The sequence below is a fragment of the Carettochelys insculpta genome, chromosome 22, assembly GCF_033958435.1.
Source record: "Carettochelys insculpta isolate YL-2023 chromosome 22, ASM3395843v1, whole genome shotgun sequence".
In the NCBI taxonomy this organism is placed as follows: domain Eukaryota; kingdom Metazoa; phylum Chordata; order Testudines; family Carettochelyidae; genus Carettochelys; species Carettochelys insculpta.
Window position 1 is genome coordinate 3992730 of NC_134158.1, and position 27772 is coordinate 4020501.

The window sequence follows — 27772 nt, forward strand, 5'->3', positions numbered from 1 at the left end:
CGTGAGCTCAGCGCCCCGGGAGGGGCTGGCCGGGGAGCCCCGTTACTCCCGGAGCAGCAGCCGGGCGGGGCGGGGCGGGGCGGGGCACGTCCCCTTCGCGTCCCGCTCCCCCAGGCGCGCGGGAGCTGCAGGGGCGGCCCCAGCGCAGCAGCGGCGGAGGGCGCCGGGTCGAAACTCGGCTCGGGAGAGCCCGCGGGCGCGGGCGGCTTTAGCGCGCCCCTTGGCGGCCGCAGGTGGTCACTGCCGGCAGGGAGCTGAAGCCACCGAAGCAGCCGCCCGGGCTGACCAGACCCTCCCAGCACCTGGTGTGACCCAGACATTTCCCGCCCCCCGCCCCCCGCCCCAGCGTGATCTGACCCAGAGCCCCTCCACCGCCTTCCAGCCTTGCCTGATCCAGACCCCCGCCCACAATGCATCCACCCCCCGGCACCCCCCAGTCTGGTGTGAGCCAGGTGCCCTGCTGCAAAGCCCTGAGTAGTTTCCGGGGTCTGCCATCAATCCAACTTTAGCCACGCCCTCTTTCCCTTGAGCCACGCCCCTTTCCCCAGCTGTTCCGTCCCAGCTCTGCCCACCTGTTCTTGGCAGTCGCGCCCTGGTGCGTCACTTCCGGGGGTGTGGCCTACCAAAAGCAAACCTTCGCCACAACGCCTTTTCCCTTCAGCCACGCCTCAGCCCTTTTAGCTCCGCCCACCCCTTTCACCAGAAGTCCCACCCCCTTAACCCTTTCGACCCTCCCTCCTGTCACCAGAAGTTCCACCCCAACCTTTTTAGGCCCGCCCCCTGTCACCGGCAGACGTGCCCTTGGGGGGCAGGAGTACATCGGGGTCAAGTGAGACACGTGCCTGGAAGGAAAGGGTGTCATGCGACCCCTCGAAGGACTCGCCCCGCCACCCTCTACCAACCGGAGCGCAGCGCTACCCCCACAAAGAGGCCATCTGGCTCCAAGGGCGCGTGGTTCAGAACTGTGCAAACGCTGAGCGGGAAGAGGGACACTTTCAGCACCCCTGCCAGGAGTTCGGACGTTGTTCATGTGCCGACGGGTCTCCGCCGCACGTGGAGAAAGCGCCGCATCCGCGACAGCTCCGAGGGGAGCCCTTTGGCCCAACCCTTGTTGACAGATACACCGGAACCCGACCCCAAAACCCAACCGCTCTAGAGGCAGCCTGACAAGGTAGACGGCCTCTCTCTGTCCACCCCTACGGAGGAAGGCGGCCGCAGCTTGCAGGAGTCGGACAAGGAGAACGGAAAAGAAGCCAACAAGGTAAGAGACGAATGAGCGAGGTTGGGGGGCGGTGTAATGGGATTTTGTAAAAACCTAAAAAGACCACAGGATCTTGCATTATTTTCTTTCTGGGAACCTCTCCAGAGCTCGACAGGGCCTTTCTTGAGGACCCAGAGCCCCAGGACGACGTTGTGTCAGAGAACGAAGATGAAATGGGCCCACCTTGGTTTTGCTCAGCACCGATACAAACCACTGAAGATAATGCCAAGGACGACGGCGATGAGGAATTTAGGAAGAGGCTTGGTATGGAAGCGGCTGAGCCAGTCCCCCATCGTCAGTGTAAAAAAGGTCTGCGTTCGATTGTACGCGTTGCTGTTTATGCTGTCCTTAAGCACTGCCTCAGGGAAAAGCTTTTTGAAGATTGTGAGGCCTGTGTCATAGGTGCACCAGGCCAAAGGCACCAGGACTTGGTGGCCCCTTAGAGACTAACAGAGATTTTGGAGCATATGCTTCAAAACGTCTCTCAAAAAATTCTGTCTGAATTGTTCTGGGCTTGGAGCTTCAGGCACCTCAGTCCCCTCCTTAATAGGGCCCTGGGCACATCCAGCGCCCTCTCACCTGCAGCAGCTCCAGCGCCGGCTGCTGACACGTCCCCTCCAGCTGTGTGTTGTTGTGGGGGACAGGGCAGTCGCCATAGCTGCATAAGACATTGATTACACAGGGCTCCCTGGTTTAAAGACTTGTAAGAAAAAAGGTGGCGGTGCAGTGGTTAAGTCACTTTTCTCAGTGCCTTGGCTGTGTGGCTCTAAGTCTGGCTTGGCTAGTCCTTCCCTGCTGTTGAAAGGTAAAGGTGGTGACGAGGATGTTTGTAAAACCCTCTCTGAGAAATACCAGGAGCTCTAATGCCAAAGTGGCAGCTGAGGCCATGCTGAGGTAAAATCAGAGGGTTCTGCCTTTGGGGGAGCCCAAACAGTGGGGTTGGGAACCATGGTGGGTGGCTGGTAGGAGTGGTGGTGGGTGACAGTGGGAGGCTGGTCAGAAGCCCATCAGATGAGGGTGGGTGGCTTGTGGCAGCAAGGGGAGGCTGCAGACAAGTGGACAGCTGGTACTGCCCTGGTAATGAATGTATCTGCGGGCTTTGGGTTCGGGACTGCACTGCAGAAGGTACACCCTGGAACTGTGTGTATGGGGTAAAGGGCCAAGAGCCCCAGCAAGAGACTGGGTTCTACTGCATATGGGGATGGTAGCTGGGTAAAGGGGGTTTGTCTCTTCTTTGCTTAGATATACTGCATCTGTCACTGTAACCTTGGGGTAGGTAATGGTCCTTAAAGAAGCCATTTCTATCTCAGACTCTGTGCTTGCGAGGGGGGAGAACCGCCTTCCAGGCACCCCGCATGGGGGTGAAATTGTCCCAGGCCACTGGGTGGGGGCTCGAGCTGGTTGGTTGTATCCTTGACAGGAAAACCCCACAAGAGCTGAAGCCGGCCCTTCTGGCAGGCATGTGGCATGAACAGAAGGTTTCCAAATTCTTTTGCTAGTCTTTACAGTGCTACTTGACTGCTTTTTGTTTTGGTTCTGCAGTCCATCCAGGGTTAACAGCTCGATGGCGTCAGCATGCTGCAGCGAGGGGACAGGCTTCATGCAGATTAGGTGATCGCTTAGGGAGCGAAACAGCCACCACAAAGGCAGCTCGCAGGTCTGGTGGAATAAGTCATTTTAAAGCTGAATTCTCTGGTGGGAGAGGTTTTGCTTTGACCAGCTAGAAAGGAGCTGCAGGATGAAGAGAGCAGGTGTACTTGCCGATCTGTAAAGATCTTGTTGCAATGCTCACGTGTGTTGCATTCGGGTGAGTCGTCATGCCATCGAAAAGTGTCCAGATGGGTGGGCTGTGTAAAATTGTTTGAAAACGGTATTGCTTCTCGGCCTTTTTGTGGGCTCAGATCAAGTGTAGTATCTGTTCTTATCAGTTTAATATCTGATATGTTCTCTATCTGAGAACTCTATATTATATGGATTTTTGGAAGAGGGACATGGAATAGGGGCTTGCTCCATTCTCTCCATGCATCGACCTGGTATTGCAGTGCTTTTAGGAGCGGTGCACTTTCCTTTTGAGGGAAATGCATTTGGTGAAAAAATAGATTTTGAGTGTGAAGATCTCGTTTTTCTGAACCAAAAACAGGGTTCTTAATATGCAAACTTATTCAAAGAATCATTTACGGTTTTGCTTCTAGGTTGTGTTTTTATTTGCTGTGATCTTTCAGATTACTATATAAATGGTTACTTTAAGCACTACTCAGGAAGCACTGAAATACGTGTTTAACATTTGGAATAATGACAGAAGCTTCTGGGTGACATGCCTGTTTGTTCTTTCAGACAATCTCCCAACCTTACGAGGTTTCTCACTAACAGCCACAGTCTATAAGCCCAGGAATAGCGGTCCTGGAACCTTTCCCTGCAACAAAGCCCGCTGCTCGCTTTCTCCACATCTCTTCTCTGGAAATACCCTCACTGGACCTAATCAGGTTACTCACAGAATCACGGGCACTTTCTCATGCTCCTCTACTAACATCATATATGCCAACAGTGCCCAGGTGCTTCGTATATTGGGCGGACTTCTAACTCCCTTAGACAAAGGGTCAATGGGCACAAAACAGACATCAAAACGCTCCAGATCCACAAACCAGTTAGTCAACCTTTTCATGGAACGGGGCATTCTGTCGATGACCTCAAGGGATGTGTGTTGCAGAAAAGCAATTCTTGCTCCGCTTTGGAAAGAGAAACATCTGAACTGGCTTTTCTATTCAAATTCGGCACATTAACACATGGTTTCAATCATGATGGGAACTTTCTGAGTCACTATAGGGGCTTGTCTGCATACTTGGCTCAATCTAATTCTTGGCCTTCCCCCCCGCCACCCCTCCGCTCTCTGATTTGCTCACCTTGATTATCTTTTTCCGATTTGTCCTCCTTGCTTACCGTTTTGGTTCTCTGTGCCTTAAATCTTGAGTCTGTTCTGGTCTGGCTATGGTCTGAAGAAGTGGGTCTGTCCCAGGAAAGCTCACCTAATAAACCATTTTGCTAGTCTTTAAAGTGCTACTTGACTGCTTTTTGTTTTGCTATTTATCATCTGTAAAAGCAGTTAAATGCATATTTAGCACCTCATTAGCAAGTGCGCGGCTGGGGCACTTTGGAATTGCAGCGCTGGTCTAGATGGGGGTCCTTTTCAAAAGAACCCCGGCAACTTCGAAATCCCCTTATTCCTATCAGCAAATTAAAATAAGGGGATTTCCACATCTGGACCAGCTGCGCAGCGCGAGCCGCTGCAATTTCCAAGTGCTGCCCCCCACCCCGCCCCCCGCATTCTAAAGAGAGTCTCATTAGTAATCTTCAAAATGGCGATTTGCATGGACACTTTGAAGTTTTGGGCTAGTGTAGACATAGCCACTTTGTTTGATGTGACTCTGGATTTCTCCCCTTCTTACCGCTCTTCTGATGTGCCCACTTTGATTCCGATTTGTCAACCTTGATGACTACTTTTGGTTGTCTGTGCCTTAAATATTGAGTCTTATGGTCTGAAGATGTAGGTCTATTCCAGAAAAGCTCACCGCTTAATAAATTATTTTGTTAGCCTTTAAAATGCTCATAGACTGCTCTTTTTTTTGCAGAGAAAAGAATCCAAGTGTTTGTAAGAGGCAGGTCTGCTCTAGGTCAGCAGGCCTCCAGGGCTGGTGAAAGCAGAGGGCTGCAAGTCCCCTTCATCAGCACTCCCATGATAAAAATTGTTCCAGCCCCCCTGGCCAGACCTGGTTTGGTTAACCATTAAGAACAGATTGAAACTTTTTGATTGTGCAGGTTTAAGACAAAGAGGAGACGCAACTGAAGACAGTTGGCAGTTTTTCCATGGGGCCTAAAAGGGCCTAAAAGCAAGCAAGCTGCACCCCTGTAGTATAAAACTCTTTCAGTTCTGTGTAATGTTCACCTGTATCTGACATTGAATTCAGTGTGATGGTTTTGAAATTAACTTGCTGTTCAGTCTCAGTACTGATTGTATCTGTGCTAATGAAAGCTCCTTGTTGTGTGAGTGAGAATGGATGCTGTACGTATGCGAGACTGTCACCAGACGTTCCAGGAAGCGATCAGGACAGACCCTTCGTGCTGCAGATCATTACAAGGTGAGCAGTGGGCAACTCTAGAGAAGGAGAGAGGCAGTGAGAAACAGTCCTCAGTCAGCAGTAGCAGGCTGGGCCAATAGAAGACGAGCCTGTAGAGTGAGAGGGAAAAGGTGAGCAGTGGGCGCATTGCCACCTAGAAAGGCTGGCGCACTCTGGGATGAAGCGGGGCTTTGCCCACGAGAGCTTACGCTCCAGAATGTTAGTCTCTGAGGTGCCCCAGGACTTGTTTTTCTTACAGGGCACTGCAGGGCAGTCCCAAGGGGGTATTAACCCTGAGCGAAATGCAAGTCCCCTCTCTCATGCACTCTGCTCCTGCTTGTCCCCCTCCCCGCCCCCGCTCCCCCCAGCTGTTGGTCACCTCTTGGGAACAAGGCTGGGATGTTGGCCCAGCTGAGTTGGTGTTTCCTCTGTAAAACCCGGGCTCAGACTCAGCCTTCCCGTTAACTTTTCCCAGGCACCTGTGGAATGAATTTGTTCCGTGCACCCCTCATGGGAAATGTGACACGTCCCCTCCATATCAGTAGTCTGACAAAGCGCGGGGGGGGGTGAGGTCAAGGGGTTTGGCATGTGGGAGGGGGGCTCAGGGCTGGTGCAGAGGGTTGGGGGTGAGGGTGCTGCCTGGGCGTGCGGGCTCTGGGGTGGAGCCAGGTCTGAAGGGCTTCGGGTGCCGGCTGGCTCCGGGCTACAGCAGAGAGGACCCCACCCCAGCTCTCCCCCCAACACAGCCCCCAGGCTGAGGCAGGGGGAGGCGCCACGTGGGGCTGGGCTGGGAGATCGGCATCCCTCCCCTGCCCTCAGTGGGTCTGGGTCTGGCGGGGGCTCCCCTGGGCCGGGGGGTTCCCCAGCTGCAGCAGGTCCCTGCCAGGCTGGGGCGCCTTTCCCCTGACCGCGGCAGGCTCGGGCCAGTTGGGTCCCGCAGCGCCCTGCTTGCAGGGGACGTCGCCCCAGGTGACCTCCGAGAGCAGCGTTCACCCCCAGCGGGGCTAAGCGGCGCCACGTGTCCCCCACCCCCGGGAGCAGCCCCAGCTCCTCGCCCCCGCCAGGAGGCCCGGCCCCGGCACAGCCCAGCGCCGAGCTCCCCGCAAGGCGGCCAACGCCCCGTGAGCTCAGCGCCCCGGGAGGGGCTGGCCGGGGAGCCCCGTTACTCCCGGAGCAGCAGCCGGGCGGGGCGGGGCGGGGCACGTCCCCTTCGCGTCCCGCTCCCCCAGGCGCGCGGGAGCTGCAGGGGCGGCCCCAGCGCGGCAGCGGCGGAGGGCGCCGGGCTCGAATCTCGGCTCGGGGGAGCCCGCGGGCGCGGGCGGCTTTAGCGCGCCCCCTGGCGGCCGCACGTGGTCACTGCCGGCAGGGAGCTGAAGCCACCGAAGCAGCCGCCCGGGCTGACCAGACCCTCCCAGCCCCTGGTGTGACCCGGACATTTCCCGCCCCCCGCCCCCCGCCCCAGCGTGATCTGACCCAGAGCCCCTCCACCGCCTTCCAGCCTTGCCTGATCCAGACCCCCGCCCACAATGCATCCACCGCCCGCCCCCGGCACCCCCCAGTCTGGTGTGAGCCAGGTGCCCTGCTGCAAAGCCCTGAGTAGTTTCCGGGGTCTGCCATCAATCCAACTTTAGCCACGCCCTCTTTCCCTTGAGCCACGCCCCTTTCCCCAGCTGCTCCGTCCCAGCTCTGCCCACCTGTCCTTGGCAGTCGTGCCCTGGTGCGTCACTTCCGGGGGTGTGGCCTACCAAAAGCAAACCTTCGCCACAACGCCTTTTCCCTTCAGCCACGCCTCAGCCCTTTTAGCTCCGCCCACCCCTTTCACCAGAAGTCCCACCCCCTTAACCCTTTCGACCCTCCCTCCTGTCACCAGAAGTTCCACCCCAACCTTTTTAGGCCCGCCCCCTGTCACCGGCAGACGTGCCCTTGGGGGGCAGGAGTACATCGGGGTCAAGTGAGACACGTGCCTGGAAGGAAAGGGTGTCATGCGACCCCTCGAAGGACTCGCCCCGCCACCCTCTACCAACCGGAGCGCAGCGCTACCCCCACAAAGAGGCCATCTGGCTCCAAGGGCGCGTGGTTCAGAACTGTGCAAACGCTGAGCGGGAAGAGGGACACTTTCACCACCCCTGCCAGGAGTTCGGACGTCGTTCATGTGCCGACGGGTCTCCGCCGCACGTGGAGAAAGCGCCGCATCCGCGACAGCTCCGAGGGGAGCCCTTTGGCCCAACCCTTGTTGACGGATACACCGGAACCCGACCCCGAAACCCAGCCGCTCTCGAGGCGGCCCGACAAGGTAGACGGCCTCTCTCTGTCCTCCCCTACGGAGGAAGGCGGCCGCAGCTTGCAGGAGTCGGACAAGGAGAACGGAAAAGAAGCCAAAGAGGGAAGAAACGAATGAGCGAGGTGGGGGGGGCGGTGTCATGGGATTTTGTGAAAACCTAAAACGACCCCAGGATCTTGCATTATTTTCTTTCTGGGAATCTCTCCAGAGCTCGACAGGGCCTTCCTTGAGGCCCCAGAGCCCCAGGACGACGTGTCAGAGAACGAAGATGAAATGGGCCCACCTTGGTTTTGCTCAGCACCGAACCACTGAAGATAATGCCAAGGACGACGGCGATGAGGAATTTAGGAAGAGGCTTGGTATGGAAGCGGCTGAGCCAGTCCCACGTCGTCAGTGTAAAAAAGGTCTGCGTTTGATTGTACGCGATGCTGTTTATGCTGTCCTCAAGCACTGCCTCAGGGAAAAGCTTTTTGAAGATTGTGAGGCCTGTGTCATAGGTGCACCAGGCCAAAGGCACCAGGACTTGGTGGCCCCTTAGAGACTCACAGAGATTTTGGAGCATATGCTTCAAAATGTCTCTCAAAAAATTCTGTCTCAATTGTTCTGGGCCTGGAGCTTCAGGCACCTCAGTCCCCTCCTTAATAGGGCCCTGGGCACATCCAGCGCCCTCTCACCTGCAGCAGCTCCAGCACCGGCTGCTGACACGTCCCCTCCAGCTGTGTGTTGAGGGCGCCAGCCCGGGAAATCTTCTCCCCCATCCGGGTGGCATTTTCCTCCCCGCTCGGCCCAATCTCCTGGGCCAGCTCTCCCAGCCGTGCCAGCAGGAGGCGCTGTTGTTCAGCCAGGAACTCCCACGCCACCAGCTGCCTCTCCACGGCCGTCTGCCGCTGGGGTGCGCAGAGGGGCCGGGCTGGCCACGGGGAGAGGGACGCAGGACGTGGGCTGTTCCGCGCTGCCCGGGGCTTTTCATTCATAACTCAGCCGGGCCTAGCCAGCTCGCAGCCCCGAAAGAAGGCGGCCCCAGCGACTCCTGTGAGGAGCAGCGAACAGGAGCAGCTCGCAGGCAGCTCGCCTTTGGGAGGAGCCACACACCTGTTCTCACCTTTCTCGTACGGGGTTTCTCTTGTGCCCTCCAAGGCGGCACTAGAAACAAATAAGGGATCTCTGTCAAGGGAGCAATGGGGAGTGACGTGGCTGGGGAGAGCTCTGGTGCTGTGACCTGCGGGGCATGTGCCGTGTTTGTCTTCCTCCCGAATGAGAGAGAGGATTTTCTCTGGCCCAGGGGTGAGCTGGGAGCCATTTTAGAAGAGAAGGTGAAAGGACTCGAGGCACAAATCCCAACCCTCAGGTCCCTCAGAGAAGGTGAAGTGCGACTTGGCGGCTTTTTGTTCTGACAGTGTAGAGACGAGCGGGGCTTCCTCTCTGTTACTGGGCTCCCCGCGCGCTGCGGACACACCCGCTGGGGGGTTGTGTTGAACACGTGTCCGTGGCCTCATCTGTGGTTGTGGTCACTGGGTTGTCGCACTCCCAATGGAGTCGGAGCACCCGACTGGGACCCCCCTGGGCGCAGCTGTGCGGGGGGGGGGGGTCGGGCGCTGGCGGCTGGAACCGGAACTAACCGGTTTTTCCCGCCCTTTTCCCTCAGCGTTCCATCCCCTCAGAGCTGTTTGCCCCCCAGGGCGCCAGGGGCAGGTCCCCCCCCTCCGGCGTCTGTCAGAGCCGGGGACGGACGGACGGAGGGATGGACGGACGTCCCAGGGCGGCTGCCCGGCACTGCCCCCACCCCCGCAGCAGCAGCGCTGTCTGGCCCAGGGCAGAGCCAGCGCGGGCGTCACGCTGCCCAGCGCCGGCCGGCTGCTGCCTGCCAAGGGAGGGGAAGGAGGAGATCGTCCTCCCACCCGCCCGTCTGTCCCCTCACGCCCCATCCGCACCCCTGCCCCCGCCGCCCAGCCGCTGCCTCCCTCCGCTCCCACCGCCCAGGGACTCCTCAGCGCCCCCCGAGGGCTCCCCGCAGGCCAACGGCCGCAGGTCCTGAGCACCCGCCGCCCTGACGGACGCCACCCGGCGCTCCCCGAGGGCAGAGCTCTCCGGCCGGGGGCTGAGCGTGTGGGGTGTGCAGGGCGCTGGGCTGGGGCTGGGCTTCCTGCCCACTGCGACGTCCCTGGTCCCAGCACCGGGTGTTTTATTCCATTGACTGTTGGTTCCTGATTCTCTTCCCCTCCCCCACAGCGTAAATTAACCCCTCAGACACCGAATTCTGGTGTGAATCCCACTCGCCACTCCTCACTGTGGGATGCAGAGACAGAGCTGGATACAGGTATGTGTGAGACAGAGACCTGCAGAAGTGGGTCCGTCCCAGGGAAGCTCATCACCTAACACATCAGTTTTTCAGTCTTTAAAGCGCTCCCTGATGGCAGGCTTGTGTTGCTGGAATACAGACTAACACGGCGACCTCCCTGGTACTGTCCCTCGTTAGGGGATCAGGCAGAGGGAGGGGGCCATTCGGGGTCAGCCACAGGGGACACACTCAATTGGAGGAACGGTTTTGCTTCCCCTAGGAGAAGGGTGTTTAACACACTCACCCGCATCCACATCAAACTCCTGAGCCTTCCCGCTAACACCCCCACATACTGCCCAGTGTGCCCCTGACCGCCCCACCCCTCACTGCCCAGATCTCCCCACAGCCCCTCTGAGACCCCGTCTCCCACACGCCGCCCCCAGCAGCACTCCCCAGCCCTGCCGGACTGGGAATGTGTCCCCCGCTGGGCTGAGCGAGGCCGTAGGGCTGCATGGGGCTGTCTCCCCCTCACCAGCAGGACCCAGCAGCAAGAACATTTGAAGTTTTAAGTGTCCCTTGAAGGCTGGTCCCCCTGGGAGATTTGGCTCTGGTGGGAGCAGTCCCAGGGATGCAGAGTGGGGATGTCCTGAGCAGTGGGGATAGGTCAGTGGCCACCATGATTGGACAAGTACCAGAGAGGCAGCCGTGTTAGTCTGTGTCTTCGAGAACAACAAGTCCTGGGGCCCCTTGTAGACTCACAGAGATTTTGGAGCCTGAGCTTTCGTGGGCAAAGACCCACTTCCCCGGATGCCTCCACGAACGCTCATGCTCCAAAGCCTCTGTGAGTCTCTAAGGGGCCCCAGGACGACTTGTTCCTGACTGGACGGGCTGTCTGGATGAGAGCAGCTGAGGTTGGCTGAAATGAGGGGCTCTTTCAATGGCAATGTACCCACTGTCGCAGGCCCAGGTGACGGACCCGGAAGCAGTGGGCCCCGGCGCTGTCCAAAGGCTGCCTGGTGGGACTAAGGGAATCACTTTGGCCTGTCCCTGCCCACGTACACACTAGCACAGCTCAGCCTTGCACGGGGCAGCTCCCGCCTGGGGTTAGCTTTGCTATGCTCCACGCTGATCCCAGTGGTACCTGGCAGGGACCTGCGCTGTCTGGAGCCCCGTTGTGGGGGGCCACAAAGCATTAGCGTCCACACAGTGTTCAGCTCCGTGACCTCCTCTAGTGCCGGCCGCAGCATCGATGTCTAACCCCTCGCGGAGCTGCCCAGGAGTTCTGCATCCCAGTGGGACCTCCTCTCCCTGCTGGACATGGGGCCTTTATCACAGCACTTCCCCCCAGCGGACACACTCTTTCATGGGGGCAGTGGTGCTGCTGCTTAGCAGGCAGCATGATCTAGAGGGTAGGGCCCTGACAGGACAAGGCGTATTTGGCTTCTATGATGACCTCAGCCACTGACATGCTGGGTGACCCTCAGTAACTCACTGCCTTGCTTTGTGCCTCAGTTTCCCTTCTTACCCTTTGCCTTCTCCATTTTAACCAAACTCCTCAGGGCCAGGATGTCCCTCAGTGTGTGTTGTGTGGAGCCCAGATCTGAGCTGGAGTTTCTCAGGGCTACTCTGCTGCAAACACAGGTAATGGGGTAACAACTTTCTAACCAGTAAAAATCATTGCGTTGTGCTGTTCTTAAAACAGGGGTTACACAAAGTACCGTTGGATGTTATTTACTATTTGTACATATCTATTAAGGACTGTCTTGTATTCACGTGCGTTGCAGCTTTTGAAGTTTGGCTTTTGGAGCTGAATTTGAAAACAACGGCTCTTGTTGCTATTTCGGTTGCAGACTCCTGCACAAAGGGATACGTCACAGCTTCAGGGGCAAATTCTAAGAATGAGCACCAGGGAGATGCCACCTGGTGACCTTTGCCACTACTTTTCGGTAAACAAGAGAACGGATGTACCTGGGCCATGATATTGTTTGGCACCTGCTGAGGCTTCACAAGATAAGGGCCACCAATTTACCTCAGTGTGCGGTTACAATAGCAAAGCTGGAACATCAGCTACAGATATTTTTATACTCACCTAACAGGCTATTTATACACTTATTTAAATCCATATTCGTAAGTGTCTGCCTACAATAGTAACACCTACCCAATATGGACACAAAGTGTGAGCTCTGCAGGCCATTTGCATTACTGCTAAAATAGACCAAAACAGCCTAAAATGGGGTAACTGGGGAAAACAGGCCAACTCCTCTTGCAAGCCAGAAATCCAACAACTGTACCCTGATTAATAAATGTGTGAGCTATTACGCTTCAGGGTCATGGTGTTCTTGTGATTATCCAGGCACCTACATATTTGACCAGGTGAGGCTCTGCATTGCAACATCTCTGCTCCTCCATGAATCCCACCCAGTCATTGAAATTAGAAGCTCAGAGAAAGGGTCCCAGCCCTGGCTGAGGGTGGGGTTGCTCCTTCCTCCCCATTTTGGGCCTAGGCTCATGTCCAGCCGAGGAGAAAGGTTTGTTCGTTTTTCCAATGCAGTAGTGAATATGAGGCCGCAATCTCATTGTACCGGCCTAGTGGGGCTCAGGCGAGTAATGGTTTCACCTCAGTGACGGCTAACCCGCCCCAGCACCTTCCCGCCCCCAGAACTTTCCAGCCACTGACACTGAGGTGAAAGCAACCACTTGCCTTGTTTACACACAGACTGCAAAATGAGGGGCAGAAACCTGCATCCTGGTGTAGACACACCCAGAGACTGTCTCTGGGAGCAGGTCCCATCCCACAAACACCTCCTTGGGCACCACTGTGAATCCTGATGTGCAGAAGGAATGTGAGCAACATATTTCACACACCTTCAGCCTCCCTTTCACAAATTCAGCACCTCAGAAATCACAGGGGAGAGACAGCCCCACATGTGCAGCCCCCTCGCACACAGCCAGCTGGGGAACACTCATTTCCACAGCTGCAGAGAGCACAAGAGACAGGGCACAGGCTGGGTATCAACACACCACAATCAAACCCAGCCCTCAGCACAGGGACATGTCCGTCTGTTCCCTATTGACGTTGGGGGGGATCCAGCTGAGCAGGGAACCAAACCCACCACTCTGCCCCGAACAAGTGATGCCGGGAAAAGAGAAAGGAATATGTTCTTTATTTACCATAAATACCTGTCTCTCTCCCACTCCCTGTGATCTCTGTCACAGAACATCCCCCTCCTGTTCTCCAGTCTTCCCCCTGGATTCATCCCTTCCCCTCTCCCTGCCTCTGGCTGCTTCTCCTCTGCAGGGGGTTTTCCTGGCACTGTTTTCCATTGATTTTCACCCTTTCTCCAGGACACTCTGGTTAGTTGGTTTTACTTTCTCCTTCCCTTTTCCCTCCATTTCCCCACCAGCCCCTCTGACTCTCGCAGTGTCGCTAACCTGAGAGGTTACACACCAGGCGTCTGAACTGACACTGGCTGCCCTGAAAACGGAGTTTCAAAGCAACACACTACGGCCATTCGACTCGGGCAGCTTCTGTTGATAAAACTCCAGCGCATCCATGCAGCTAAAGCGCTCCCTCGCCAGTGTGTCGACAGAAGGCAGCTGTTCTGCCAGCAGCTTCAGACCTCTCCCAGTTCAGGTATAACATCATTGCCAACAGTGTTTTGTCGGCAGAGGGCCGTGCAGCGCTCTGTTTGCAGGGCTGCCATTGCCTTGTTCTGTCCCCCCAGGGCAGCGCAGTCTGGCTGTTCGGTTCATAGAGCAAGTTGTGGGAAGCAGCAATCTGCCCACAGATACTCTGCCGAGATTTCTCTGTCAACAGTGACTTTTGTTGACAGAAGCTGCCCGTGTAGACATGGCCATTATATGTCCTGCTTTATCCGGTGATGTTAGAACTCCCCCTGCCCAGCCCCAGGGGTGCGACAATCACAGCGTTACCAGCTCCCCAGCAGTTACAGGGGAGGGGGACTTTGACCCCTGTGGCAGGAGCTCTGGCTGGGAGACCCCAATGAGATCTAAGGACACAGATCAGTACAAAACATTTCCGCTGCTGCGGAGCTTCCAGGTTCTCACCCTCTGCCCCCCGTTAATTGATATGCCTGTTCCCAGCCCAGCTGTTAATTCTGCCCCACCCAGCCCCACATCTGCCGCTCACAACCCCTCCTGCAGCGCCAGGGGTTTATCCCCCTCCCCCTCTTATCTCTGGGGATGCCGGGAGGGAGGAGAAGAGATGAGGAGCCAGGGGCTGGGTACATGGGAGTCCTCCAAGTTCACAGGGACTGATGTATGTGAGGCTGGAGAGGCTGATTTCAGGAGCACAGTCGGAGCTGGGACTGCCACAGCCCCAGCCAGGGCCGGATTCTCTCCCCAGGGATGGAGCCCGGCAGGAAAGTGAAGATCAGGGCCTGAGTAGCAGCATCGATAAGTGTCACCTGCCCCCGGTCACAGTCCAGACACACCCGGATCCTGCAGGGGGCCCGGCTCAGGGGCAGGGGGGGTCACAGGGGAGGTGAGAGCCTGGAACTGATCCCCCAACCACCGCACAGCCCAGACTCCCCCCCCCCACAGGGCTGAGGCTGATCCGTCTCTTCCTGCTCACAGACTCTCTGGCCACCCCCACAGCCCAGCATTGCCCACCCCCGACCTCCACCTCCCAGCAATGTCTCCCTGCGGTGAACCCCTCACAGCCCAGCACACAGGGCCACGTGTCGAATCTCTCCCGGTTGTTGGGCAGTTGCTGCCGTGTGTCTGCCCGTCTCACACTTTTCCCACCCTCAGACAGGACGAGGTGGGGATGAGCCGTGTCTGGATGCAGAGTCACATGGGCTGCAGGGGAGAGAGAATCAGAGCGTGAGGGGCAGAGCTCAGCCCTGGGGGAGGGTTTGATGGGTCAGTGACAGAATCGGGCCCAGCTGGAGAGTGACTCAGGGAATCTCCTCTCCCCAGGGCAGGAGGCTGCTACTTGTGGCTCCAGAGCCACGTGGTTGGTGCTCCTTAAGGACTTCTTTGTGGCTGCCGATGTTGTAATTGCCAAGTGAGAAAAACAGTAAACCGCCTGATTATTTGTGAAAAACGGTGAACATCTAAAAGCCCCCAACTAAAGCCCCCGCACTACCTAGAAAAGGACACGTGCTCTTGAAATGTTGGATCAAATGGAGAGAGAAACTTTCTGCGTCTCCGCGTCACTGAACGACAATTCCCTGATGCCCGATTGTCTGAGCCCCCAGGTATTTCCCACAACTGTGAAAGGGAGGGAAAAAATCTTTAAAAACCACTTAGGGCCCTTTATTCTGTGCAGCTGAGAACATTTCACCCCGAAATAATGAGAAATGCTGACAAAGAAACACCCGTGTCCCCCTCCAAGCAGAGCCGTGAATTCTGCCAGACTGGCGGCCCCCTTAGACACACACGGCCCCGGCCCCTGCCCTGCGCCACAGGGGGAGGCTGACGTCCGGGGGAGCCTCTGTGAGCACAGGTGCGGGGAGGGAGCACTCCAGAGACGCGCTGCCCCCACCACAACTGTAACTGCCAAGTGGGTGTCCCCGGCCCCTCCCGGCCCCTCTGGGTGGCCTCCCTGCGCCCTCCCCCGCAGGCACCAGCACCCCTGGCAGTGACTCCCCACACCTGAAACTGGCCCGAGTGGCCCCTTTCCCGCAACACCCTCCAGGGCTCTGACTTCAGCTGGGGCCTGTTAGTCTGTTTCAGCCACAACAAGCAGGAGCCTGCGGCACCTGGAAGACTGTAACAGATTTATTCCGGCTGCCCATGAGCGCTTAGGCCAGTCAATGAGCTCGTGGGAGTCCCAGGGCCCCGCTGTTACCGGTGAGCTCCTCCCAGCCCAGCAAACAGCCTGAGTCAGATCCAGGAAGGGAAACACCCACTTGCCGCAGCTCTTGAGCTCAGGAAAGTGAAACTCACCCTGTTCCCAGCCCAGAGGGAGCCATGGCTGCAGGGAGCCCCCTGCAAAGTCTCCAGGAAGAAGCCACATGTCCCGTCTGTCTGGAGTATTTCACAGCCCCGGTCGCTCTGGAGTGTGGGCACAACTTCTGCCGAGCCTGCATCAGCCGGTGCTGGGAGGGACCCAACCCAGCCGCCTCCTGCCCTCAGTGCAGAGAGACTGTGCAGCAGAGAAGCCTCCGGCCCAACAGGCAGCTGGCCAATGTTACAGAAATAGCCAAACGGCTGAGTTTGCAGGCAGCGAAGGCAGCAGGCGGGGACGGGGTGTGTGGGGAGCACCAGGAGGCTCTGAAGCTGTTCTGTGAAGAGGATCAAACCCTCATCTGTCTGATCTGCAGAGAGTCCCGTGCTCACCGCGCTCACACTGTGGTTCCCATCCAGGAAGCTGCCCAGGAGTACAAGGTACAGAGCTGCTGTCCAGGCTGATGGATAATAACTTTGCATTTTACTGACAAGTCAATGGCACCATTCCGGTGTGTGCAGCCTTCAGGGCCTGAAAGTTGCTGTACAAATTAGTGATGCTCCAGCCTGGCAAAAAGGCAACAAATGCAGTTCTTAAGTTTGTCTAAACAAAAAGCAGTCGAGTAGCACTTTAAAGACTAGCACTATTGAAACTATTTAAACTATTTTGCTAGTCTTTAAAGTGCTACTTGACTGCTTTTTGTTTTGATGGTGTATAGACTAGCACGGCTTCCTCTCTGTTATTAAGTTTGTCTTGTGAGGGACACCCCCCCCCCCGTGCTGTATGGAAAATGGGCTGTGACTATAAATATGCATAACTTAGAGATGCTTTGAACAAAAGATGGTTTGTAACCGATTACGTTTAATGTTCTAACCTGCTGAGTGTGTAATTGTCGTGAGTAGTTGGAAATAATGTGCTTGTTTAGAGTTAGAGGTGCTAATAGCAGCCATTGCTGGAGATTCTGGGGTTTGTTTTCCTCATTACTGAGCAGTTACCCTGAGGGCTTGTAAATGACCTTTTGTTCTGTAGGTTTGGGGGGGCTGGTGTAAAGCAGTGGTTCCCAAACTTTTCGACATCACACCCCGCTTTAGATTTGAGAGACTCCTTCACAAGCCACCTCTTCTTTACCATCATCCAACCCCCCTTTTACAAAATAATGAAATACATCATTTAAAATAAACACAACAACTTGAGATAAAAATGTTGTTTGAAATTAAAAATGAGCACAAATAGTTTTTCCTGGCCCCTTGCAGGTGCCTGGTGCAGCCCCAGCTGCATGAGCCCCGTGCCAGCCACCAGAGCTGCCAATGCCAGACACCTGCCAGCCCAAGACCTGCACTGCCAGAGCCGCCCACCCGAGCCTCGCACTGCTAGGGCCAGCCACTCACCCACCAGCCAACTGCCCCAGCTGCAGGCCAGCCGCCTGCCCAAGTGCCACGCTGGCAGAGTCAGTCGCCTGCCCACCATCCCGAGCCGCCCAAGCCCCAAGGTGCTTGGGCCAGATGTCTGGGCCTCGTGCTGTTGGGGCCAGCCACCCACCTGCCAGCCCCAGCCATATGAGCCCTGTGCTGCTGGGGACAACTGCCCACCTGCCAGCCCAACACGCCCAAGCCCCACGCTGCTGGGGCCAGCTGCCTGAGCTCCACAAGCCCCACGAGCCAACTGCCAGAGGCCCTCCCCTCCCACAAAGCCAGGAACCTCCAGCCCCCTGCTCTTACCCCATCCCCATCCGCCTCACTCAAGACAGGCATCTCCAGTCCCCCATCTCACCCCATCCACCTCATCCCCCAGCCCTCACTCACTCACCTTTGCAGAAGGCAGCTGGCTTCACGTGGGTCTTTACTGGCTGCCTGCCTTTTATAGCGGCTGTGCTGGGCGGCCCACGTAAAATGGGAGTGGGATCCCTTTCAACCCCTGCTCCCCAGGGACCCATGGGCACTCTGCACAGACCGGGAGCTGTTCGATGGTCTGTGAGGTTTGACTCACAGGAGCCACAGGCTGCTCTAGGTGAGAGAGCTGCCTTCAGGCTCTTCTTGCCAATTCTATCACAGGGTTTATTGTTGAAATTGGCACCTCAGCAGCTTCTACAGACCCCAGATGAGATCTGCCTGTATTGTGCAGGGCCCTGCACAGAACCTGGTGAGGGACAATCCCTGCCCTGAGCCATTTACACTCTAACTGGTCAAGACAGACAAAGGGTGGGAGGAGAAACTGAGGCACCCTGAGGGGAAGTGACTTGTCCAAGCCCACTCAGCAGGTCAGTGGCCGAGCTGGGTATAAACACCCAATTTTCCAAGGCCAATTTCAGTGTCATAACCACTAGGCTGTGATGCCCTCTCACCAGCACTGAGCAGTGAAGAGGAGCAGTTGTTGGGAGGGAAAGATGCGCTGCTGAAGGCCCCAGCCCTAGCAGGGAGAGGAGGTTCCCACTGGGATGCTCAATTCCTGTGCAGCTCCACGAGGGGTTAAACTCAGATGCTGCGGCCGGCGCTAGAGGAGGTCACTGGGCTGAACACTGTGTGGGCCTCAGGTGCCCTCAGCCCACCCATAACGGGGCTCAGATGGAGCAGCTGATTCACCCCCATGTGACTCCAGTGCCCTGGAATGTGCTGCACCACTCAGCAGTTTGCAAGTACCCACAAAGCTTGGGCATAACCCAGATCTCTCACAAATTACTAAAAAGCCCTAACGTGAATTTGTAACATGTCTGGCTGTGACCAGCCCTCGGTCTGCACTAATAACGTGTCCTCTCCCGGGGAGTCCGGATGTCACCAAGCAAATAAAACTAAAAGTTATCTTGAATCCTGGGGGAAACACCCAGCTCCAACCCCCTCTCAACCAAAGTAAAACCTCCCAAATCCTTTCTGTTTCCTCAGGGAAAAATCCAGGCCCGTTTGAAGACTCTGAGAGAAGAGAGAGAAAAGCTGCTGGGACTGAAAGTGACAAGAGAGGGGAAAATCCGGGAGTATCTGGTAAGTGCCGATTGTTATGAACCATGAGGAGCTGGCAGAGGGAGGTCTGTTTGGAGGCAGACTCCTGTGTGGCTTTGGTGAAGGTGGGATCATGAGTGTCTCTGTGATTGGGGCTTGCTGGGTTAGAGCCGTGTGTCGACAAGCCCTAAATTTCAATTGCAGGGGATGAGTTAATGTCTATCACTTCCGGCTTTTCCACAAATCCTCCCCAAGGGAACTGACTGTCCCAGGAAGTGGTGCCTGCTGTGTCTGCTCATTTTCTTCAAACGCGTTCGTTTCTTTTTTATCCACTAGCATCTCTGTCAGTGCAGTGCTGAGCCCGGCCTCCTGCTGCTCAGGGTCTGAACTCCCAGAGCCAATGAATGACAGAATACGCTAAGACGACTCGCTTGGCAACCTCCCTTTCAGAGAGAATCCTCTGCCTTGTGTGCACAGAACAGAGTCAAAAGTCAGATATTAAGATTTTCAAAGACGTTCTCCCTCCTGTGCACTCAGCTCCCCATGACAGGGCCCAGGCTCCACCCGTGTCCCTGACCAGCCCTTCCCCTGTCTTCCTACAGAAACAGACACAAACCAAGAGGCAGAAAATCGTGTGGGAATTCCAGCAGCTGCGGCAGTTCCTGGAGGAACAAGAGCGACTCCTGCTGGCCCGGCTGGAGAAGCTGGAGGAGGAGATTGTGAGGATCCAGAATGACAGTGTCAGTGAACTCTCTGCGCAGATTTCCCGTCTCAGTGAGCTGATGGGTGAGCTGGAGGGGAAGTGTCAGAAGCCAGCGAGTGAATTCCTGCAGGTGAGACTGAGGGAGACACAGAGACTCTGTGTGAGCCCCAGGGCTGGAGATCCCAGAGAAAAAAATAGCTGTTGCTTTGCACCCACCAGCCACAGCTCCTCCACTTCTCCCTGCATGTCCTGCCTGCCACAGTCAGCTGGGGGGAGGAAAGGATCAGTCCAGGGTGTGCTGGGGGAGGGGGATGGGCACAGGTGGGGAAGAGGAAGTGTGGGGGCAGGAAGAGGTGGGGCAAAGTGTGGCACTGAAAGAGGGGGTGGAGTGGGAGTGAGGTTCTGCATCCCCTGGGAGAAGTGGAAGCTGGTGCCGATGGTTACAAACATCCCAGCTCCCCTCACAGGGAAGGGAGGTGCCTGAATCATAAGCTCTGGGGTCCAGCAGTCAGAAGTCTCGAGTTATAGACACAGAGATGTTAGAGATGGCAAAGCCCCAGTAGCTCAGGGAATCCATGGCCCTGGGGCCCCTCTTCCCCAAATTTACAAAATCCCTTCCCAGGATCCCCTGTGTGTGTTGTGTGGGACTGAGACTCTTTTCTCTTCTTCCCCTGTAGGACGTCAGAAGCACCTTGAGCAGGTACGAGGATCTCACTCCCCTCCCACCTCCCAGTGTTGGGAAAGAGCTGAGAGATGATGATAGCACCGAATCTCCCCAGGGCTCTACAGTGAGATGTTAGGGGCAGGTCACATCCAAGCTGCAAATATCCCTGATTACCTCCAGCCTGAGGGTCTCACCCCTGCACAGACTTTCCAATTATCCCCTCAATGGCAAAGTCTGACCTCAAGTGTTTCCTAAAGGTGTCACCTCCCTGGGGGACCGGCTGCCCCAGGACTATGAGGCTGGAACATCGGCTTGTCACTGCTGGGCACTGGGTGAATTGGTGTCTGAGTCTAGTTCCTAGTGGGCAGATTTGTACAGCACTTCCACTGGCAGCATCCTGTCCCTCAGAGCCTGGAGGCCAAGGCGTGAATGGGCCATGGAGACGCAATTCCCCTTTTGTCCCCAGAGCTGGTCTCTCCAGGCCGTAGTTCTAGAATCTGAATGGGGCCTGCGAGGGGAATGTTGCAGGGCCCTGGGCTGTGCTGCACCTGCTCTCAGGCTGGGAGAGGCCGAGGGATTCTAACTCCCAGCCCCTCAGAGCAGAGACTCACTGGCAAGAACTGAAGAACTGAGTCACTAAATGCCGTAGCACCATCTGACGTTGTTTCTGTCCAGGTGTGAGAAGGGGAAGTTCCAGCCGCCAGAGATTTCCCCTGAACTGGAAGGACAAGTCAGTGGTTTCTCCATGAAAACTATTGCTCTCTCTCAGACTCTGAGCAAGTTCAAAGGTACCTACAAGGGTTCTAGGAGGGGAAAGTGAGTTAAGCATCTGGGACAATGGAATGCAAAGGGCTCTGCTCAATTGGTTCACAATTAGGTTGTGCTTCTAATTAATTACTGGGTGAGAATGGCACAAAATCAGGGTCCACCACACTCAGGTTGATTAATCACTAATCTTATTTGTTCCAAAAGCATCTTGTGCCATTACAGTTACCATTAGAGACAGAGCGGTAGCCGTCTTAGTCTGTACTCTGTAAAAACAAAACAGCTGTCATGTAGCACTTTACATATGAACAAAATAACTTATTAGGTGACGAGCTCTTATGGGACAAACCCACTTCTTCAGATCACAGCCATACCAGAGCAGAGTCAATGTATAAAGCACAGAGGTCCAAAAATTGTTATCAAGGTTGACAAATCAGAAAAATTGTTATCCAGGTTGGCAAATCAGAAGAGCAGAGGGACGGGGTGTGTGTGTGTGTGTGTGTGTGTGTAAGGTGGGGAAGTTAAGAGTTAGATAAAACATCAAAGTAGGTAAAAGAGTCCTTATAATGGGTCAGGTAATTGCTGTCCCTCTTCAAACCACGTGTTAACGTGTTGAATTTGAATATGAATGTTAGTTCTGAGTATTCCCTCTATAGACACTTGTTAAAGTCCCTTTTCAATAGAACACAAATTTTCAGGTCTTAAACAGGATGGCCCACTCCATTAAAGTGCTGTCTGACAGGTTTGTGTATTTGGAGTTGTTTGATGTCTGTTCTATGTCTATTCATTCTTTGTGGAAGAGTGTTTGCCGTCTGTCCTATATTCAGGGTGTGTGGGCATTGTTGGCAGACGATGGCATATATGATGTTAGTTGAGGAACAGGAGAATGTGCCCATGATTCTGTAATTAACGTGGTTATGTCCAGTGATGGTGTCTCCAGAATAGATCTGTGGACAAAGTTGGCAATGGGGCTTGTTGCAAGGAAAAGTTCCAGGATTAGTATTATTGTGGTATAGCCTGTGGCTTCTAGTGAGAATCCTCCTAAGGTTGGGAAGTTGTTTATAGGAAAGAACAGGCCTGTCACCTAGACCCTTCTAGAGCGTGGCATCATGATTTAGTAGAGATTGTAGGTCTTTAATGATGCGTTGCAGGGGTTTGAGTTGGGGGCTGTAGGTAATGACAACTGGGCTGTGTTTACACTACAAAAATAACTTTGAAGTAGAGCATCTACACACACCCTACTTCTAAGTTAAACTTTGAAGTAGGACACTGCTCTATTCCTCAGGAATGGAGTAAGGGCTTGGAAGGAAGGGAAAAAAATGTGTGTAGACTCTCTGCAGGCTACTTTGATGTAGTGCCTAACATCAAAGTTAACTTCAAAGTTAGTGCCTAGTGTAGGCGCACGCGTGGTGTTCTGTTCTTGGCTGTTTTGGGCCTGTCTTGGAGAAGTCGGTTTCTGGGAATTTGTCCTGCCCTGACAATTTGTTTTTTATTTCTCCTGGTGGGTAACTCAGGTTTCTGAATGTTTGGTAGAGATCTTGGAGTTTTCGATCTCTGTCAGTAGGATCAGAGCAGATGTGACTGTATTTCAGGGCTTGACTGTAAACAATGGATCATGTCGTGTTACCATTAGAGTAAGAAATGACAAACACATAGAAAGAGGTACTGCCCGGTTCCCTTCTCCTGGGGCACAGGCAGGTCATGCTGCATTTCCCCTCTGATGCTCTAATTAACCTTATGAGAGCTGAAATGTTCTGTGCATCTCAATTACATATTGACTAGCAGATTTATCCAGCATTGCTCAGGCCCTTAACTCAATTAGGGGTTGTTTGAAAATAAGCGGAAAAGGTTCACACTTTATTGAAATGATTGTGTTTTTCAAAATTACAATGATGTTTTGTGGAAGTTAAATTTGATTATGGATTTTTTTTTTTAAAAAAAGGGATTGTTAACATATTTCCATTGAATTTCTCAGCACATTTTAGAGAGGGGAATTTCATGAAGTGTATATTTATTTTTTGTTGCTTTAAATTCTCTTTTCATTCAGTGTTTTAACAAAAAAGGGCAGCAGTTATTGTGGTTTCCAATAACATTTTCTTTTAGTTTTCAAGCCTTAAGCATTGATTTAGTTGTGCTGAAGCAGAACATTCCTCCAAATTTCTGAAAGGCTTATTGAAAAAAATTAAAAACTATTCCAGGTTCATCCTAAATTTTTCTGGCTCATCTTGGTTCAGTCTCTTTCAACATTTACTCATTTATGTTAATTTTGAGGACTGTCCTTAATTCGGTGATCCTGTTTGGTTTTATGAGACTAAATCCCATTCCAGGGACGTCTAATTTTCCTGGCACAACCAAACCCTTATATTGCTTTAAGTTCTGATAAGAGGAATCCATATGCTCAATTTGGAGGTCCTACCTCTTCCCATTTAGGAGGAGTTCTTGGTTGAACAGACAGAGACAAATTCTCTAAAATATACAGTAGAATCCCAGAACTGGAAGGGACCTCGAGAGGTCATTAAGTCCAATTCCCTGCCCTCTCGGCAGGACCAAGATGTGGGGAAGCACCACTTTCGATCAATTTTGTAGCAAAAGCTAATTTGAAAAACTGGTAGAGCAATAGAATCACAGAGCTTAAGACCAGAAGGGAGCACTGAATGGTTTTGTCTGGGATGTTGAGTTCTCTGTCGTCTTTGTTTTGTTGATGACAAAGAGAAATCACACATGAGAAAAGGGAAATGCCTGACAGACACATGCATCTATATTATATATAACATTTATTTCTCTTCCATTTCAGACAAACTGAATGCAGAAATAAGTAAGTGTCATTCTCCTTCCTCTGAGAAGTTTTTGAAAGAAAATCATCTCCTCCTGTGGGGGGTTTGTTTAACTGTGTGGAGCTGTTTGCATTAAGTTTATCTTGTTGCAAGCAAATCCCTTTTCTGTTTGTTTGCAGACGTGCTCTTTTATTATTCCCACTCTGTTTGGAGGTGTGGGTTGTTTTGAGGGTAACTTTGTAAAATGTGGGGATCGACTACACCAGATGGATTTCCCACCAAAAGCTAATCTGAAAAACTGATGGGCAGTTCAGTAACAGAGACACAGAGCGTAAGGCCAGAAGGGTCGACGAGATCCTTTCGTCAAGTGACCCCCAAACAGTGGGACCCACCCTCCAAGGGGTACATGGAGCAATGTTTGGGAGGCCCAGACCAGCCCACGTGGGGGTGGGGAGGGAGCACCTCCTACTCCCAGTCAACCACCAGCCCAGCTCCTATCCCAGACACAGCTCCAGTCTGCCCCCAGTGCAGCTCCGTTCCCAGATGTAACTCTGCTCCTTCCCCGGCTCCGCTTTCAGCCCAAGGTCTTCTGCGGAGCCAGTTGTTCAGCAGTGGGGGGAAGGGGCACAGACCGGTTCCATTACTGGAAAGGGGAGGGCAGGGGTTGGACAGGAAAACCCTAAACGCAACCTGTCCAGTCTGAGCTCCTTCAGGGGAGAGTGTGTGGAAATAATTCCTCAGTCGGAACTGCTGTGGTGGTGATAAAGGGAAATAAAAACGTTACAAGTGGGAAACCCCTAACGTGTGTGTGTCACTTTCATCTTTAGGCAAACCGCATATGGGAATCGGTAAGTGTCATTCTCCTTCCACTGACAAGAAATGTTTGTCCCAAATCAGATCCTCCTGCGGGAGCTTCTTTCATTTGTGTGGAAGTTTTCCATTTTCAGTGTCACTTTTACAGTTCTGTTGCGATATGAGACATTGGCTGTTCATTTACCTGCTTTGCGTTTTGGAGGGGTTTGCGTAACTTGTAAAAATGGGGGAAATGCTCAGCTGGAATAGGGTTGGGGGCAGTTGTTTGATCACCCTGTGCAGATGTGACCTATCCCCTCTCCGTTCTCTCCTTCCCCTTCTCCCCTCTGAAGAAAGCCATGAGCTCTGCAGTGGCCCCACCCTGACGGGGTGACAGGGACTGTGTGTGTGGGTGATCCCTGCTGCAGACACAAGCAGAGGGACGGAGCCGGGATCAGAGGCAGGGGCTCTCCTGGGGCCATTACACACCCCTGGGGAGCGCCTGTGAGCAGAGCTGGGAGCTTCTTTCTTTTTGCCTCTCCGCATCCACCATGATCCCAGCCTGCGCCTGTCTCTGGTACACAGGGCATCACTTTCCTCCCATCGCTAGCATGGCCCTCTCCCTCTTTCCACCAGCCGCTGTTCTACACTCCCCCTCCCTCTGCAATGGGTAATTAGCTACTGGGAGAACAGGGACAGGCCCCAGGGCTGATTGTGGGGCCCAGGAAAAATGGGCATCTATGAGCCTGGGCCAGCTCTGCCTGTTGCCCCCCAGCACTGCTGCCAGAGAGCGGGTCAGGGACTGGGGGCTTGCTGGGCTTGTCCTGCTCCACCCACCCAGCACTCCAGCCAGGGAGCGCAGTCAGGGGGAGGGAGTTGCCCAGTCTTCAGCTGGAGCACTGGGTAGGTGTAGAGGGACCTGCCCTGTGCCCTGACCCTATTCCTGTGACAGAAGCATGAGGAGTTGGGCACTGCAGGCAGGAGGGGGGAGGGGCTCCCACATATTCTGGCCCAGGGGCCCACAGAAACCTCATCCCCCTTTTTCCCCCACACTCGTAGCTTTTGTCCATTCCACCATCAAACCCCCTCCTGTGTGTTAACTCCTCCCGCCCTGCCCCAGGCTAATGGACTCCTCTGCTGCTGAGCTGTGATATTCAGGGCAGGTTCAACACGGGTATAGGGGGTCTGTTGCTGTCTGAGCTGTGACATTTCCCAGCAGGCCGGGTGCAGTGGGGAGGCCCCAGAGCAAAGTCCAGCCCAGGGGCAGCTGGGCACAGGGAGATTTAAGGTGTGTTGGGGGGAGGGGAGCTCTGCCAGTGGTCACTGAGTTGAACCGTCTACCGGGGCTCCCAGTCTCTAGTCCCTCCCCAGGGAGAGGTGGGGGCAGGAGGGGAAAGATCCTGAGCCCCAGACCTGGCCTAGCCGATCCTTTCACCCTGTCCCTGACCCGTCCCTGCCTCTGAGTGACTCTCCCCAGCCCTGGGCTGAGATCTCCGAGCTGTCGGGCACAGCCTGGGGGAAGGAGATTCCCCGAGTCACTCTCCAGCTGGGCCCGATTCTGTCACTGACCATCAAACCCTCCCCCAGGGCTGAGCTCTGCCCCTCACGCTCTGATTCTCTCTCCCCTGCAGCCAATGTGACTCTGGATCCAGACACGGCTCATCCCCACCTCGTCCTGTCTGAGGGTGGGAAAAGTGTGAGATGGGAACGTACACGGCAGCGACTGCCCGACAACCCGGAGAGATTCGACACTGAGCCCTGTGTGCTGGGCTGTGAGGGGTTCACCTCGGGGAGACATTGCTGGGAGGTGGAGGTGGGAGATAGGTGGTCCTGGGCTCTGGGGGTGGCCAGAGAGTCTGTGAGCAGGAAGGGAGAGATCAGCCTCAGCCCTGAGGGGGGGATCTGGGCTGTGGGGTGGTGGGGTGAGTTCCAGGTTCTCACCTCCCCTATGACCCCCCTGCCTCTGGGCCGGGCCCCCCGCAGGATCCGGGTGTGTCTGGACTGTGATCGGGGGCAGGTGACATTTATCGATGCTGGTGCCAAGGCCCCGATCTTCACTTTCCCGCCAGGCTCCGTCCCTGGGGGGAGAATCCGGCCCTGGCTCTGGGTGTGTCCAGGATCCCAGCTCCGACTGTGTCCCTGAAATCAGCCTCTCTAGCCTCAGTTTCTGTGAGCTTGGAGGACTCACATCTACCAGCCCCTGGCTCAGCTCTATGACCCCTGGATGCTCCTTCTCCTCCCTCCCTGCAGCCCCAGGGACAGGAGGGGGAGAGCGATGAGCCCCTGGGGCTGCAGGAGGGGCCCTGAGGGGCAGATGTGGGGCTGGGCAGGGGCAGAACTAACAGAGAGGCTGCTGCGGGGGCAGGACACAATTAATTAATGAGGGTCGCCGGAGAGTGGGGGGCGTGGGAAGAGCTGGATGCAATTTGTACCAATCTGTGTCCTAAGATCTCACTGGGGTCTGTCAGGTATTTACAGTAAATAAAGCAGGAAAGACAATTCTGATGTGTTTGGTCCTTTTTCACTTCCCGGCATCAGTTGCTGGGGGCAGAGTGGAGAGTTTGGTTCCTGCTCAGTGGGGTCCCCCCAGCCCCAACAGGGAACAGACCGGCACGGCCCTCTGCTGAAGTGAGACATTACTGGAGTATAAAATGAACATGCATAATATGATGGCCACCGCTCTTCTCTGCTTGTACCAAATCTTCTGCCAACTAGGCCAAGGGAGGTGTCTGGTGATTTGCTGAATCTCTTTATTCAGCTCAGATATTTGTATTGTTGTTACCCGTCTGCCGGAAGGAAATGGCAGCAGCCAGGGCCGGGTTCAACATCGAGGGGTTCCTTTCATCCATCTCACACAGAACCGGGTCAAGCCCCCAGCCAGTAGCCTGGGAAGGTCACACACCCCTGGGGGCCTCGGAGAGGCAACGCTTCCCCCCTCGCAAGCACACAGTCTGAGTGGAGAAAGGGACTTTCAATAAAAGAGGCAGAAAAGTCAATTAGCATAAGCTTGGGAAAATCCCACACCCAGAGTTCATAACCAGTTCTCAAGTAACTATCCCAGCTCAGATGCATTGAGCAGTGTCCTTGGCCTCTCAGGCTCTCCAGTCCAGTACTGTGACCAGCCAATCCACACACCCAACTTTCTCCGTACCCCCACTTCAAATGCCCCACTTACAACTTGGTCCAGTCCCTGTGGGCACTGACACCTCACGCTGATGCTTTCCCTCACGGAACCTGAGACAAGGCCACGTTTGCGCCTGTCCGGCGTTCTGCTTGCTCCTACCAGCCGTCCATGGGT

At 54.8% G+C, this 27772-nt stretch overlaps 3 protein-coding genes and 1 non-coding gene across 4 annotated transcripts in view; 3 read left to right on the forward strand and 1 right to left on the reverse strand.

Annotated features, from left to right (window-relative positions):
* LOC142024976 (uncharacterized) overlaps nt 1-27772 on the forward strand; it is a 169847-nt gene that overhangs the window by 41397 nt on the left and 100678 nt on the right. The window lies entirely within an intron of this gene.
* The window catches only part of LOC142024740 (uncharacterized), a 372768-nt gene that overhangs the window by 14227 nt on the left and 330769 nt on the right, over nt 1-27772 (reverse strand). The window lies entirely within an intron of this gene.
* On the forward strand, nt 3134-3328 carry LOC142025392 (U2 spliceosomal RNA). Its single transcript, XR_012648663.1, has one exon. It is a non-coding gene; the product is annotated as a U2 spliceosomal RNA (small nuclear RNA).
* On the forward strand, nt 15914-26936 carry LOC142024979 (zinc finger protein RFP-like). Its single transcript, XM_075017376.1, is given in 9 exon segments — nt 15914-15970; nt 15972-16286; nt 18723-18818; nt 19379-19609; nt 20157-20179; nt 20819-20931; nt 23703-23723; nt 24510-24530; nt 26106-26936. Coding segments are annotated over 9 exon segments (1389 nt in total). The 3' UTR covers nt 26618-26936.